The 17,058-nt window shown below is 39.0% G+C and overlaps 1 protein-coding gene across 1 annotated transcript; it reads right to left on the bottom strand.

Annotated features, from left to right (window-relative positions):
• Positions 1–2,915: 2,915 nt before the first annotated feature.
• On the bottom strand, positions 2,916–16,810 carry ZNF292 (zinc finger protein 292; the record flags this gene model as incomplete). Its single annotated transcript, XM_010291069.1, has 4 exons — positions 2,916–10,521; positions 12,190–12,331; positions 13,576–13,712; positions 16,608–16,810. Coding segments are annotated over 4 exons (7,667 nt in total), but the record flags the coding sequence as incomplete, so codon positions are not given.
• Positions 16,811–17,058: the final 248 nt, after the last annotated feature.

Genomic DNA, 17,058 nt, shown 5'->3' with positions numbered 1-17,058 from the left:
CCTGCTGAAGAATGACCACCCCAAAGCACGTGAGGACAAACCCACTACTCTTATATACACTGAATTAGGGCTCAGACACTGTGACGATTTTGTTATAAATGTAGTTAATCACAAGAAAGGCTGATGTCTTTACATTTAAGGATGTCCTTCAATCACAAACCAGTTTGTACTCTGCATCCAGACTCCTCAACTTCGTTGCTTCCCCGTCAGCAACAACTGCTGCTGTTCAGTCAGCACATTCCCGACGGCGACAAGGGGCGTAACAGAAAGTGTCTTTGCTCAAATGCACCACAGTTCACGTCTGGAAGACAGAGACACGGAGGAGGAAGAAGAAGGAGAGACAGGAGAAGCCAGAGAGGGACTGGCCGACGGGGCAGGGGCTGGTAGCACCCATGGCTGTCAGGGCACCCCACAGGCTGGGGTGGGCTCAGCCACCCTGGAGCCCCATCCGGCCCAGCAGCCCCGAGGACAGAGGTAGGGCTCCGTGCTCCGGAGGAGCCATCAGGTCAGGCATGCTGCAGGCGGGGTTTTACACATCACTCAAGGTAACGTATCTAAATGCAAATACAGAATTTATTTCCTCAGGAACTTTTGCAGGTGGCTTTGCCAAACTACAGTGCCCTCTGCAGCTCATGACATCTTAAATCAAACCTTGCCTTATGTCTCCTGCTTCAAGTTTAAAATACTTTTTTTTCAAAAAAGGAGAAAAAATAGCGTACTAGCTTACCTGCTGGACAGGCTGTCAGTACCCACCTACAAGGGAGCGTGCCATGGAGGGCAGTGACCATACTGGTACAGCACCCACTCTAATTTGATCATTTGGGATAAGAATAAGACAATATTAAAAATTTAATTCTCAGAAATCCAGATCCTACATTCAGATCCAAACCAGAAATTATTTCCTGGATATTTATGACATTGGAATTTTTTTTTCCTTGTTTTGAAGTAGCATTCTAGTATAGCACTGTGTAGCTAAATAGTTGCATGCTATTCTCAGTCTAAAAACTGCAAATGATGCGGTATCTATCATCGGGACTGTCAATGTTGAAACTATTTAACTCACACAATACCAAATTCTTCTAAAAAATTAACAGTTGTGAGGTCTGTCGACAGTGACTGCAGTGGTTAGGTACATGTGAAAACAAGGGATTTCAGGTGAGCGTTGTGGATTCTCTCCAGAGGAGGTTCTCTGCCCTCTTCTCTCTTCTGCCCTGCAGAAGATGCCCTCTACAACCGCCGCGGCTGGCATCCAACAGCAACTCCATCCAGGGAGACCGCGCCGCCTCTGGTAGGTAGAAAATGGCATCATGCACTTATAACAATTACAGTGATCTCTCCTAGAGTTAAAACACGAGGATTTGTTTTGGTTTTATCATTCTCAGACCACACCTGTGATTTACTGACTTGGCAGAATTATCAGTTTAGTCACTCATGAGGGATTGAAAGTGAGAGGAGCGAACGGGCTCCATTCAAATGGAAGCGCAGGCTTTCTGAGAAGACAGCAATTTAGCACCAGATGGCAAACCAGGGGCTACGCCCAAGCTGCTGTTGCCTTTCCGCTTTTTCATACATAATCCTCGCTCTCACAACAAGTGCCTTCATTTGGCTGTAGGGAGGTGCCCTCTGCATTGATATTCAAGTAAACTGTCAAAGATTCCAGCTGAATAGCTTAAGAGCAATCAAGTGTAGCATTTAATGCAAAGCTTTACATGGCAAGACAAGTTTATAGAAAAAAAATCAAGCCAATCTCTCCCAAGATAAAGACTATTTTATATTACTGAAGGTAGGTCGTATCCAGTAATGAGAATAATCCAAGAAAAATTTTTGGTACCACACAATCCAGCTGGCTTGTCCCATCCGAGTTAAGCATAATCACGCGTGAAAACCAACATCGATGACTCCTGGGTACAGACAGCTCCCACCAACGTGTTCACGCCTGCGGTTACTCAACAAACTGGATACCTGTCGTTTCGGTTAGCAGCATACAGAGAAATTGCTCCAATCCCGGGCGCTACGAGTGGCCCCGCTTCTGAGGCTTGTTCCAGTGTGGAAGAGAGAGAGGTGGCGAGAGTGCCGCCAGGTGCAGTCGGCAAGAGGCAGAAGAGCGCGGAGGGAGCCTATGCCATCAATAGAGCACAACCACCGAGTTTATCTGTAAGATCACAATCTCACTTCCCTTTCAGAAAGTGCCTTGTTTATTCAGTTTTTAATGGTATGGCATAAGGACTCACGTATTTTATAGATAGATACCAAATTGGTATTATCAAAATAAACCATCTGTTTTATAAACCCACTATTTACAAAAACGGTTTCTGAAGTTTTTTTGTTTTGTTTTTTTAACAAAAATTAAACTATACACCAATCTAAGTTACAGAAACAAAAATAACCTTTATAAGATCACATGTATAAAACAAGAAATGAAATGTGATTTTATTTAAGGCAATACTGGGCTACTTCACAAATCACCACCTCAAATATATACACTGCTCCACACTACTAATTTTCTATCACATTCACAACGGATTCTTTAATACCAAATATTGTTTTAAATCTCCAATGTAGCAAACTATTTTTATTCACATTTCCATTTTTATTATGGAATCATAAATGCTTTGTATCCAATTAAAAGCAATGAAAAATGTAGCTATAAGAAAACTATTATATTTATGAGTTAACTACATATGAATATCATCCATAGATACTGGATGTTAAAATTTACAAAAATGAGAGCATGTCAGTACGTTTAACCTATGAAATGTGATCTTATCCAGCTCCTCTCCTGTAAATAAATGCTTTACGCAAAATAAACTGGATATGGCAGACTTAGCTAAAATGTTTTAGTTCAAAAGTTCTTAATTTAAAATGATTAAAGGACAGTTTTAAAAACTTGCTCACTTAGTTACAAATTAAAATTCCGAATATAAATGTGTCATTTAATAGTTTAGACTTACAGACTGCTGGTGGCAGCAAATGATTTACAATAATAAATATATACAAAAAAAAAATGTATCTACAAATAAAGAGTACTGTTATACATGAGCAGTGACCTGGTGAAAGATACCAATCACAGACAACTCACAAAGATTTAGTTCATGGAAAGGACAATCTGATAGAAAGTTGAGGTTTTGATCAAGTATTTACAAAACTGAAGCAATTACTCTGTTCTTCAAGTCCCATAGGGATAAAAACAAATAAGAAATTTACATGACTCATGTCATGTTTTTTGCTAGATTAAATCACTTCAAAATAAAAGAGCTCCACAGTTACTAGCATGCTTGATGGCTTCCTATTCAAAATACATTTTATTACAGGTCATGGTTTAAACACATTAGGTTTTCAATATTTTGACTCTCCTTCCTCGGTACCCAAAACAATTACTTTTGCAGCTGTCACCTCTGGATTATCCTCCCAACGTCCTTCGAGCTTTCTCAAACTGACGATAGGTTTCATTTCCTGGAGCTGCTTCAACACACGCTCAGCGCAGTCTTTAAAAGTCTTGTCTAAAACTATCTTTACATTATCACCACACGGAAGCCGTGATGGGTTGGCAAACGGTACAAGGGTTTCAGTTTCAGAACACGACCAAGTGACATTATTACTTGCTACGGAGGTCTTCTCGTTGGATTTTCGCGAGGTTGAATGGGATCCTTTTTTGGTTCCGCTGCTATGGTAGTCTCTTTCAGTGTTTTTCTTTTGCTTCACAGCAGACTCTTCAAGGAACTTGAGGAAAGATACTTCAAAACCCATTGGCTTAAAGGAGCTCCAGTCAAAAGCTGCAGGTTGCTCTTCGGCCGTTTGAATAGCAACAGCCGTCTCTTCCTCCCTGGGCATGCTACTCACGTCAATGGGCAGTACTTCCTCAGTTTTTTCAGCTCTCCTCCTCTTATTCTGGGATACATTTTTTTCTTTGTTTGCTCTTTTTAGGTTGTTTGATTTTTGCTTTTCTGAGGGGCAGGAGCTGGTCTCCTGCAAGTCACTATTTACACTGGAAGAGATTTTTGCTTGATTTTCAGCACTTGAACAATCCTCGTTAATCAGTTTAGTAATGAATAGTTCTGTCAGTTCATCCACTTCGTCCTTCTCACCTTTTTCAGTTTCCTTTTGCGGTAACGTAGATGTGCTTGAATCATTATTGCTCGCTATCAAACTCGGTTCAGGTTCTTTCACATCACTTTTTTTATCAGTCTCCTCTTGCTCACAAGAGGCTTCCTTTACTTGTGAGACAGAGTGCTTTTTAGACACAATAAGAAGGTTTCTGTGTTGGGAAGTAAATGCTTTGGACAGCTTGTGACATTTATAATGCCTTATTATGTTACTTTCGCTTGTAACTACAGATGAACAGCCCTTTATCATACATGGATACTGAGTTATGAACCTGCTTGTACATTCCGATAAGGCATCATTTCTAGCCTTTATTGAATACACGTGCTTGCCACGTTTCAGCGAATAAGCCTTATTTTCTTGAACTTGCACTCCTTTTGAGTTTTTGTTTTCCATGTTCACGTTTTTCTTTCGTTTTGTTTTCACTGAGAGCCTGTTACCTTCTTTTCCTGATCTGTTTTTTAGTCCTCTCTGTTTGGACTTCAATGGTTTCTCCTGATTTGCTTTGCTTGAAATGTTTTCCTGACCTGGTGTCAGTCTCCTGGGTCTTATTAGATGATCTTTATGCTTGTCATTATGTTTGTTAAAAATATGCCTCAAGAGGTTAGACCTAGTAGCATAAATACGGTCACAGCCTTCACAGTCACACTTGAATACGCCACCATCTTCTACTTTGTTTGGCCTTATCTTAATACCGTGATCTGCCTCAAGATGTACAATGTAGTTAAGATACGCTGTAAACGAAGACTTACATTGAGACTGATCACAAGAAAACCTTCCCGCCTCTGGAGCTGATTTCATGTTTCCAATTTGCTCTGGGGTCATGTCATGAAGCTTCATATAATGCTGTATCAAGCTGGTAACTTCCTGGAAGATGCGAGAGCAGTCACTCACCTCACACCTGAACTCTCTGACAGCGGGTTTAGTTTCTACCTCATCGCGTTCCTCTTTGCCTGGCTCATTCTCCTCCTCCACTTCGGCAGCGAAGGCAGGAAGGTCTGATTTGTGCACAGCTTGATAATGAAGGATTAGGTTTTGTTGTATCGTAAATGCTGCGAAGCAGCCCTGATGGACACACCGGTATGGTCTATAAGGGCTGTATCTAGTGGGAAACTCCAGGGATTTTGTTACGGGCTTCCTACGTTTTCTCTCCTCTTTTTCCTTCCTGTACCTCCTAACCTTGCGCACTTTGGGTTGTGCCTGTGTACTACCAAAAGAGGCTGCATTATGCTGCTCTGGTGGAACAGACATGACTTGGGGAGGTTTTTCCAGTCTTTCAGGGATATTATTTTCTGGTAGTTTTTCCAAGACTTTTATAGGCTCTACAACTTCCTTTATCTGAGCTTCTTTCACCAATGGAGCTGCAGTTTTGTTTTCTATTATTAGTGTCTGCAAAGTTTTTATTTCAACAGGTTGGGGGGTTGTGTTTACAGTTTCATTTTGAGACCTTCTGCCATAAGGCCTTTTAATTTTTAATTTTACCATCTCCTCTGTCGTGAAATGATGTACAAGCTGACAGTGTGCTCGGAGATTAGAGTTTCTTGTGAATGTTTTTGGACAGGTAGCTACAACACATTTGAACGGGGCATACTTCAGTTGATGTTTCTTAATTTCTAGTATCATTTCTGCAGTGTACTGATGCACTTTGCCATAGTGTTTAAATAATGCGTCTTTTGTCATGGCACTATAGTTGCAGCCTGGATCCTGACATACAAAAGGCTTGTTAACTTTATCACTAAACTGAATGTTACTTGCCTCTGAAGATATCTGGACGAGGGTTTTATTTTCAGTTGATACAACAGGAACTGCTGGTGCTAGCTTATCTGCTGGAGGACACTGGGAAACAGTCTCAGAGACCTGAATGGGTGAATCATTTTCTAGTTTCAGTTTTTGCAAGCGCTCCAAAATTTCCAACATTTGAGTATCATCCTTTTGAGATGTCTCAGACTGAGCAGAGCTACTCTTTGCAGCGGTGACATTCCCCATGTGCACGGCAAACTGTGCGGGAGTGGGTAATTTTACACTCTGTGCAGAATTTCCTGAAGAAGCTTGTACATTATTTACTTGTGAGTTCTGTCCTGAAGCAGCAACAGTATCCTGAATTTCAGTTTTCACCTCAAGTATCTGTGAATTCATAGCAGTTTTAATTATCTCCAGGGTTTTTTCAAAGTTCTGCATAACATTGTCTTCTGAAATATGTTCCTCTGAATTTCCTTGCACACAAGAATTTACAGTCATCATCTGGGAATCCCCATTTTCAGTTTTTACTGTTAAAGGGGGTAATGTTGGATGAGCTTCAAGATTTGTTTTGAAGTTCTCTTTGATACTGGCCATGAATAACTGATTGTCAACATTATTGAGTTTCTGCGTGAGATTTTCCACCACCGCTTGAGAGCCACAATTTGCCAGCAAGTTGGACTGAAAACTTTCTCCCTGTATTTGCACATTTCCTTCAGTGCTTTTGGTTAGAAGTCCCATCGTTGTTGTATTATTTACTGCTACCTTCTGTGATGTATTGGGCGCAAGCAAGGGCGTATTTGCTTTTCTCTTCCTCTTTGAAGCACTGGTTCCCTTCTTATTCAAGTTGCTTGATCCTGAATTCTTGGGACTACTTATAACTGAAACTCGTGAACTGTTCCCTCCAAAGTTTTGTGCTGCTGCAACAGTATTAGAAAACGAGCTAGGACATAAGCCATTTTCAACAGTCTTTAGCATTAAGTCCTCTGTTGCAAAAACAGGCAAACTCTTGCATTCATTTATTGGATGAATTTTGGCATTGAGGGTCCTGTTTTGGTCTGTTAGCAGGGTACCGGGGTTACAGACTGTCTGCAACAGAGGGGACGCAGTTGAGTTGGGGAGAGCAGCTGCATTTATCTGAGTCGTACCAGTGATGCAACTTGTTGTAACTACATGTGGAAGTACTTCTGTCTTATCAAAGGTACTCGGGATGCCTGCAGTTTCCAAGGCTTGTTTTATAATTTGATTTCCTTCCTCATTCCCACTTGTATTAAAGTTAGTCACATTGGCCCGTGGAAACATAGTCTGCAGTAAGGCTGTGGAACGATTTTCAGCTGCAAGTAACTGGAGGAACGACGGATCTTTAAAACACGTCTCTGGATTGAAGGCAGACTCCTGGGGTTGCTGCAAGTTCAATGAATTTGAGGAAAGAATCATACTGGCAAGCAAAGACTGTCCATTAGCCTGCAGAGCTTCTGGAGAAATTTCTGATCCTTCAAGAGGCTTACAGTAAGACCTCTTAGATAAGTGACCACCAAGTGATCTAGGATTAGTGAAAACTCTGAAACACCTGCTACAGATAAATTTGCCATCCCTAATTATTGCTGGCCACTTGGCCCGCTTATTATGTTTCGGCTTCCTTTCTTTCCCATTTGGGCCCCGGCCACGATCTTTTTTCACCTTTTCTGAAGCTGGATGTTGAGAACTAGTTTCATTGAAGTTATTTTCATTACTCAATCGTGAGGGAAATATTTGATCAACAGTTTCCTCTTTTGGGAAAGCAGAACTAGTGTTTCCTTCTAATTGCGATGAAAAGTTATTTGCGTTATTTTCCAGCTGTGAGAAGACTGAATTTGGAGGATTCTCTGCTGAAGAAGGAAAGAGAGACATTGGACCATTTTCTGCAGGCAAAGGAAGAAAAGGATCGGAACCACCGTCAATATTCAGAGGCATAACTGTTTTTGCCAGATCATCCAATTGGGAAGGTAAGGTTGCACCTGACAGATTTTCCATTTGTGAACATAAAACACTCTCAGGCTCACTTTTAATACGAGTAGACAAACTTGGATTTATGACGCTTTCCACTATAGGCAACATAGGACTGGCCAAATTTTCTAGGTGGGTTGGGAAAAGCGTACTTGAAACATGTTGCACTTGACTGGAACAGGTTGGATTCAAATTAGGTTTGCTCTGTGCAGTAAAAGCAGCACCACTGGGATGGCCCACTTGTGATGGCATAAGATACACAATCTTCCCATCATTCGGCACGTTTTGCACACTGCTGGATTTTCGTGGTTTCTTATTTTTACGCTGCATTTTAAAAGCTGCATATTGGTCAGGGTGTGCTGCCTTCATATGTTTGCCAATGCTCTGTGATGAGTTGTATGTCCGAGTACACCCTTCAACCTGACAATTAAATTTCTGAACTGGGGCTGCTGGTGACACAGCTGGAACTAAAGAGCTATTTATGTTAGGCTGCGAAGGAATAAACGTAATACTTTCTAAAGTTTTTAAAGGCAGGTTATATAGATTAGCTGCAGCCTTAATACTGTCTTCAATTTCAAGTTTGGAAATAGGTACACTGTTTCGATATCCTGCCTGATTCTGGACGCTGAATGGATTTACAATGCTCACTTGTCTTTCTAAGCTTTTTGATTCAAGGGCTTCTGGTTTTAGTGTGTCTGAGGTCACAGAAATATTCTGAATATTCTGAGTCTGACTGAGACAGTCTTCTTCCTTTCTCTCTTGGAAAACTGGAAGACAAGAGTCAACCGATGAGCACAACTGCTGGGCTCCAGGTTTAGTGGTCTCTACTTTACCAGCAGTAGCAGCCAATTTACCTCTTTTTACAAAGTTATCTCGGATCTTCTGGTTAACAGCAGGCACCTGAACACTGCTTGCTGGAATTGCCACTTCTGTCTTCACTGAACCTGTAGGAGACTGCTCTGAACCAGCATTAGGCAAGGAATCGCTCTGCCGCAGTATACTTGCTGATGTGTTTACACTTTCATTCCCTACTGGTTCTGCTTTGATTTGATTCCAGATGATGTTTTCTCCTTCAGTAAAACTACTCTGGTTGTCAGCTGGAGGAGATGTCAACTCCTCTTTAACAGCAACTCCATCGGTATTTTCATTAGCTTTAGAAGGTTGACTAAGATCAGGCTGATTAATCTGGCTTTCAGACTGTTGCACTCCTTCAGGCTGCTTGTTGTGATCCTCAACATGCTTTTCCAGTTCGTTCTGAGAACGGTATACCTTTCCGCAGCCTGTGACTTTGCAGGTATAGGTATTATAGTGTTGTGCTTCGTGATCATAGAGTAAATAGGCTTCGGAAAACACTCTGCCACATTTAGGAAACATACACTTTGCTCTGAAGACTTGATGCTCTTTCCTATGTGTTAGCAGCTCAGCGTAACTGTTAAAACCAGCCTTACATTTCATCTGTATGCAGATATAAGGCTTGCTGCCACAGTGCATTTGTAAATGATCATTCAGGTGAGTAACACTTACGAAATGTCGTCTACAGTACTGGCAAATCACTTTTTTGCTTTGCATTTCAAGAAAACGTTTAGCTTCTTCATTATCTTTATGCCCCTTTGCGTGTGCTATTAGATTTTTAAAATATTTAAAGCCTTTTTTACAAAATGTCACAGGGCAGGTGAATTCATTAACAGGTAGTGGCTTTTGAACTGGCACTATCTCTGGTATGTAAGGTTTATCTTTGTCATCGTTCTCATCATCTGAGCCATCGTTATCATTAAACACAATGAAGTCTGTTGAATAGAGACTGTTCTTCTTAATGGGTCGCTGCTCCTGTTTGGATACAGAATCAGTTTTTTGATTCTCGTTGGCAGTTGCTATTTTAGGAGGTCTTCCCAGTCTTCTCAGTGGTTTCATAGCAGCCAATCTCTCTTTGCTGGATTTTTTAACATGCAAAGTTACATGGGGAACAAAGTTTTCTTTAGAATTAAAATTCTGGGCACAAATAGGGCAACTGTAAATTCCATCTTTATAATGTTTTTGTGCATGCCTAACTATTCTATGACCTAGGAATTCTTTGTCACATAACACACAATACTGCATATAAGCTTGCCAGTTCCTAAATCTAGCTGATATGAACCCCCTCTCTCTGAGTTTTTTAATTTCTCTCTTTTTCTGCTTTTCATCTCTGATACCCTTAAGAAGGCTTGTAGCTTCATCAAAAGTGCCAGCAAGCCCATTCACAGAAGTTTCTTTAGTCTCTTCTTGGCCATCCTCCACCTTCTCATAAACTTCACTATCGTTTAGTTCGTCTATTGATGACACGATGGATGCCTCCTCTCCCATCAGTGCCAGACACTGACGCTTGAGAGTTTTCCAGTCCCAGAATTCTGGATCAAAAGGCCACTGAGTTTTCAGTACAAGTAAGAGCTCACAGCGCAAAGAATTTGGTATTGGAAGATTCTCTTCATCATACTTCTGGTCAGGCTGATTATATAGCATTTCAACAGCATAATATGCATCCACAGTGGGTTCGAGAAGAAATTCACTCAGCTGACAAGCACGTTTAACCTCCAAATCATCTGGAAGCAAGCAGGAGATAGTCTTGCAAATAGATATCTTGACATCTGTATTTTCACTGGATTCCAAGCGCAATGCTTTCACACACAGTTCAATGCAGGTTGCAAGTCCAGCACCATCAATCTGTAAAGAAAGACTAATTTTAGTAAGTCAGCTCATCATAACAATTGTTATATTTGTAAATAAAAGATATCATTATGCAATCCTAAGTGTCAGAAAAAAATGCACCTGCAGTTTATAATAATACTTCTTACTTTAAGAAATGTCATGGTTTGTCTTTAGATGCTATTCCTTAAGTGGGTAATTTTCTTCATGCTACTAAAAAAAAGTGAAAATTTATATACAACTAAATCAAAAATTAATTGTACGTTCTGTGTAGTTTGAGGACTTTAGGACCCTATGTTAGAGTGTTCAGTTTATACTGGAGCAATATTGAGCCTTTTGCGTGAAATAAAGCCTGACAGTTGTGTCACGGTTATTTGAGATGTGCTTCTATGGAGCATTAAGTTAACCCTGGGTAGAATTCAAAAGGTAAGAAGAGCTACAGCTAAAGTAAGAGAAGCACATATCTTGAAAATATCTGTAATTTGGTAATCACTTATGGTATAAAGGTTTATTTTTAAAGATTACGACACTTCATAAACAACTGACCTCAACTGAACACATGGCTTCATTCCAACTGAAAGTAGTAAGTATAGTTAAATGTTCCATCATTTAAGTGTTCCAAAGGTCATGTGGTCTTTTCTCATGTATACCCTCAGTCACTTTATGCTGCCAAGGATGCACAGAAAGGCTGTGGTATACATGAGAATAAAATCCAGCAAATTTATGAATGCATAAGTCTACTACCCACACGGTCTCCAATTTTTGCCATCAGTGAAATGATCCACAGCTCAGCAGAGAAAAATCAGTATGGCATGGAGCAGACAGAACTCTTAGTATCACAAGCCTCTGTGAAAGTGATTTTTCTCCCCCTCTAACTCCAATTCAGTTCAGATCTTTGGAAAAAATAATCTTTAAGATTACAAGGCTATGATTAGCTATACCAGAACACTGCAAAAGGAAAAAAGGAATTTTTATTCTTAGAATTAATACACCAAATTACAGAAATACCCCAACTCAAAGCTTTCAGAACAGCTTAATTTGGCTATAAACGTCAAATAGTGCAACTACTAATGAGAGGAAGCTAGGAAAATCAGATTACAAGGTTAGCTGAGATAGATCAACAGAGTTTTTAGTACAATACTGGGTCTAAGTCCACAAAAGGCAAGTATTTAATTTATCAAAACAAACTGCATTCTTAGTGTCAATTCAAAAGGGGTTTTTTTGTATTGTGTTTTTAACTTTCTGTAATTTTCTTATTAATTAATATATAGCCTTCATTTCCTTTCCTCCTAAGTTTTTCCTCTCCATTTTCTGTAATACCTGAAATATGGAAAATAATGAAGAGGAATGTTAGGACCTGCTAACAAAAAATACCTTATTTAGAGGACATGGACAAAAGCAGAAGGCTATAACCTCACCTTTAGTTTTTCCTTCATCTCAGTTGTGGCATCCAGCTCTTCTGTTTATCCCCCATTTTTTTTTCCAAAGGAACAAAGAAGTTGTAATGACTCAAAATGTTACAGTTTACCTGCAGAAGGAAGTTGCTATGGCCTTTCCTAAAACGATTAGGATTGCCCCAAAGCTGATGCTAAACAAAGAGACAGGATGTCCAAGCAGCTTTCATAAATTTTCCTGATTACAGTTCCATTAAAAGTGCCAAAAATATTCTTTCAGGAGTATCCTTACCTCTGAATTAATTACTTTAATCAGGAAGAAAATGTGATAAACAGTCTTAGTTAACACAGAAAGTTGTCGACATCTCTCTAGATACACTTGAATAGAAGGCTCTACCCTTTGCTGCAGTTTACTCCAGAAAAGAGTCAGTTCCCTAGAACAAGAGAACAATATTTCAGGGCTAGCAATGCAACCACTAATCTGATCACAAGAAATGCAAGGTTGAGAACAGTTTCTATTTTGTCTTTGAGAAAGGAAAATATCTGAGTTTATTCACACCTTATCTTACAGAGAAAAGCTTTTATTAATATACCCACATTATTAGTATCTGATTTTCAAAATTATTACAATGACTCAATTCCAGAAGGACATATCAGAATAAAACCAGTAGTATCACAATTTACGCTACATAATTTACAGACTCATGATGTGGTCTTTAAAAAAGTCTTGCAAAATAGTTTACTCTTCACAGCCTGGAATTTTACACTTCTGAATTCTTAGCAATTACTAACAGCTATAGGAGGACGGCTTTTCTCTGTGGTAAATATATTTTTCTTGAGCTGCTCTGCTTTAAGACCTGAATCTGTGATTTAGTGAGAAAATAGCCCCCAAAGCCAAACAGTATTACTGTACCTACATTAACTCACTAGTTCATTCCTCCTTAGGTGCGAAGTATTTAGTACCTTGTGGAATGGTGTAACCCCCCAGGCATTAGCAGAATCTGTTAAAGCAAAATCTTGCACTAACAGATGTTCTCCTGCTGCTGCACATACAAAGGAGATGCACAAACAAAGCAAATCCTTCAGGAATCGTACAGGTTTGGAAGTACAACCAAACTGTTAGCAGTTGGAAATTCAGACCCTAACAGCTCAAATATCTGCCAACAAAGACTAGCTATTTGTTCCCACATTAAAGAAAGCAAACCCTAAACAGTAAGTCTCTTCATCTAGCTTACTATTTTGGTTATAGTAGTAAAGAGCTCCTTCTTTTATAGAAGTTTGTTACAGGAAGAAATACTGTGTTATGAAATAAGAATAGATGGGAAGAGTACTTATGCATTAAATGTTGACATAATTCTGACTAGCTGCCTGCAGATACTAAATTCCTTATTTCTACAGGTAAGACTATTTTCAAGAAAAATTAATAACCAGCTACTGGCATTTGTAAATGACTCCTCATACATGCAACCTTCAAATTCCCATAATGGAAACTAACCTTGTGAAATACTTTTTTTTTTTCCTTTCTTTTCTTTTTTAGCTTTCCAAAAGCCTCATCTCCTTCCTATTTAGCTCATAGATTTTATCAGCTAAAGAAAGTTAATTTATGGCTTATGTATCAGCTCTATCTTCCCAAAACTAAATTTTGTTCCACTAGACAGAAAACAATATTTAAACTCACCAGGCACAGTACATCTCTCCTTGCTGCAGCTGGCGAGACAAAAATGCTGCACATAAAATTAGAGCACTTTTTTCATCTCCATCAGATTCTAGGTTACAAATCATTTCTAGAGCATCTTTGCAATCTACTTCTGCAATCTAGAAGGGAGGAAAGAAAATAGGACCAAGACTAAGAAAATGGTTTCATTTTCAGACGTATAGTAATCTGATCCTTTGCAAAAAGACAGTAATTTAGAACTTAGTGAATATTTAACTCTATCAGAGAGAGATAAGTTTGAAAGAAAATCAGTGTGTTTCTAGGCAGTGTCAAAACTGATTATGCCACCAGAAAAACTGTTTTATTAAAGTGAATACAGACTTATTTCTCAGAAGACTTAATTGTATCTGCTGTCCCAGTCACCTAAAAATTTCAAAGTACTTTAATTATCCATATATATTACATACATATGAGAATTGTAATAAGCAGATTTAGAACTTTAAATTGCAGCCTAAAAAAGATTATTACCTGAAATTCTAACTCAATTTACTAATCACTGATGTTATTACTGCTGTAATACAATAGCTGGGCAATTAATGAATCTGAAGTTTAACATGAATGTTCCAGTATTTTATAAAATCAAAGAGGAAAAAAGGAAAGGGAAACTATACAGTAAGAAACAGGTCAACTGAATGCTTTTCTAGAAGAAAATTACAGTCTCTGCAATGTAACTTACTTGTTCAAGCAACGGTGGAAGCACTTAGTTTTGTAGCAAAACAGGAAAAACCACAGTCACCTGGTAGTACTAGACAGTTGTATCAGTACTGAATCAGTGCACTTATTTTAACTACTAATTTTACTCTTAGCAGACTGGTTTGATTACATAAATTAGTGCATCTGGCAGGACATGCTGGTATTTATTCTTTGACATTGGCAGTTGAAGAATAACTTGACCACTGCAATAGCACTCTTGGAAGTCTCTCTTGAGAAATCACAAGACCAGCCAAAGCAAGAAATAGAAGTGCCTACCCAAATACCCAGCCAGTCTGGTACTTTGGATAAGGTGGCAGCACAGCTTGGTTGGGCACCACAGTATCCAGCTATTGGTCCAGCAATCAAATTACAATTTTGAAGAGTACAGCAACTCATTTTTCCTCTAAATTGACACTTTGTAAATATACTAATAACCCTTCATGAAACGTTATTTGAGGTTTAATAACCTCAAAGCAATCTTCTAAAGAAAACTGCATTTCTCAAGACCTCAGAAAGGATGGATTAACATAACTATAATACCAATTTAGACTGAAGGTCTGCTTTTCTCAGTGCCCCATCTCAGATAGGGATCATCAGTTAAAAGCTTAGGGAAGAATATGGGAAACTGAGCTTAGAATAAAGGGATTTTTTTTTTCTGAAATGTTTTCCAGCCTCTCAGAGTTCCTATGGGACCCAGCTTCCAGCAAAGGTCTGTGCAGGTCCAGCCATCAAGTCTGTCAGGCTAGCATTTCATATGCCACAGATTTGAATTCTTCACATTGTTGAAGTAAATAGAGTAAATATAGAATAGTAAACTATTAGACTAATCTAAGCTGAAAATGAGCCCAAATGCTATTTTTCTGCCTATTCTGAATGGATATAACAATTTCCATACCACTAAAGAGTGAACTCTACTTCTTTACAGTTTACCTTTTTTTCCCATTTTCTTAGTGTTCTCACGCTACAAAACGAGTATCCTTCTCGGTTCAGAAGTCCATCTTGACACGTTAATAGTGTATCTGCCTTCTCTTGGTAATACATGAGCTTTCCAAGAATGGTTAGTAATACTGCAAACAGTGCTGCGGCTGAAGCCGCAAGCTAAGCAACCCAAGGAATCCAAAGTTTGGAAATATCTGAATTAGGTCCTCTGTGATAGCCCGGTTTGAACTTTTCTGTATGTTACGGCATCCTAAGAAACAAGGCTACCCCATTCCTTTTGTCCATGGGATTCATGGTTCATTCACTGACTAAGCCCATTCTGCTTTGGGAGTGCAGTGGGGCTGAGTAAAGAAGGAAACATCTTTGCAGGGTCACAAATTCCAAGTTTCATTGAGTCTTCATCAAACAAACAGGGATTGCACAGTCCTGTCACAACTCCTCCTGAGCCTGTTCTGGCAGGGCCTACAGCAGCCAGAGCTAGGAGGGTAAGACCGATCCAATCCTACTGAGCATCACAACATGCGCAGTGAGAAGCTGCCATCTTTGAATTTAGTCTTGATTGTGAGTAGGAAACTTTTCCAACTCTGCATAGTTTTGCAGAGTTGATATATATATACGAATGCATAGTTTTCTTCCCTTTAAGATAAATTTCAACATGCTTAATATGTATTACAAACACAAAAAGATGACAGACAGAAAGACAGCAGAGAGATGCAGACAGTCAAGAAAACAGACAACTGCAGTTAAGTTTTCCCTTAAGAAGGAAAAAAGCTCAGATAAAACTTTGGGGCAGGGTAAGAAATGAAGATGTCATCTGAAAGAATGCAGAAGAGCAAAGTTGTCATCTCTTCTTTGACTTTTGCATTTAAATAAGCAGCATTTTATATTTCAAATCAGGTCAAATAGCTGATTTCACCTTCAATTTCACCCGGGCATTTGGGTTAAAAAAAGGTTACATTTATTCTCTGAACTGAAAGTAGTATCTAAAGGGCCCCATTCTATGTACTAGGTTCTACACAAAAAGCTATAGTTAACATAGTAAAAGTGGGAAAACCATTATCTTCACCTTACTAACAGGATCTGAGGCAGAGTTTTAAAATACTTCAAGCAATATCAAACATCAAGTTGCGGCGGAGACAGAAAATGCCTACTTGTGACCTAATATTACACTTGCACAAGTGTTTTAATTGGGTCATTACTAGTCAGTTTAAAAGTGACTTAAATGAAAAGAAAAAGCAAAAATACCAAAAATATTTTAGATCATGTTTTAAAAGAAAACCCCCTTTGACAGAAAAACAGCCTATGATTAGTGACTTTATTATTGTTAGAGAAATAAGTCTAAAAAAAGTTCATTTTTTACTTACTTCTTCCATTAGCTTTTCATTTGGTGATCCTGAACAAAGACAGACCAGGTAGGTTTGCTTGAAATTGCCTTTTGCACTGATTTCTGGATGGTCAGAGCACAGTTTTGCCAGGGCAGTAGCTTGCACTAATTGCTTTGTTTTCATTAGGTGCTTAATACGCATATCCAGCAGGACAGGGCCTTCAAACACTAAAAATTCGTTCACTTCAAAGAAAAACAAGCCAAAATATTACATACACATTTCATAGCAGGCTACAGAATTAACAGATAGCATTTACTCATTCATGGTTAACCCCTAAAATTTATACAAATCAAAAAAGTTATAAAAGGTACGAAGCATAGACAAGAAAAAGTGTCTTTGAGAACTGCACTTGTTTATTACAAGGATTCCCTTCTATGGGAAACCTTTCATCTACCTGCAAGTTTTAACTCATTCTAATTTCTTGTCAAAA

This window comes from Phaethon lepturus, unplaced genomic scaffold (assembly GCF_000687285.1).
Source record: "Phaethon lepturus isolate BGI_N335 unplaced genomic scaffold, ASM68728v1 scaffold42337, whole genome shotgun sequence".
Classification (NCBI taxonomy): Eukaryota; Metazoa; Chordata; class Aves; order Phaethontiformes; family Phaethontidae; genus Phaethon; species Phaethon lepturus.
The sequence above is the reverse complement of the archived record's forward strand: the minus strand, read 5'-3'. Positions and strand labels throughout refer to the sequence as shown.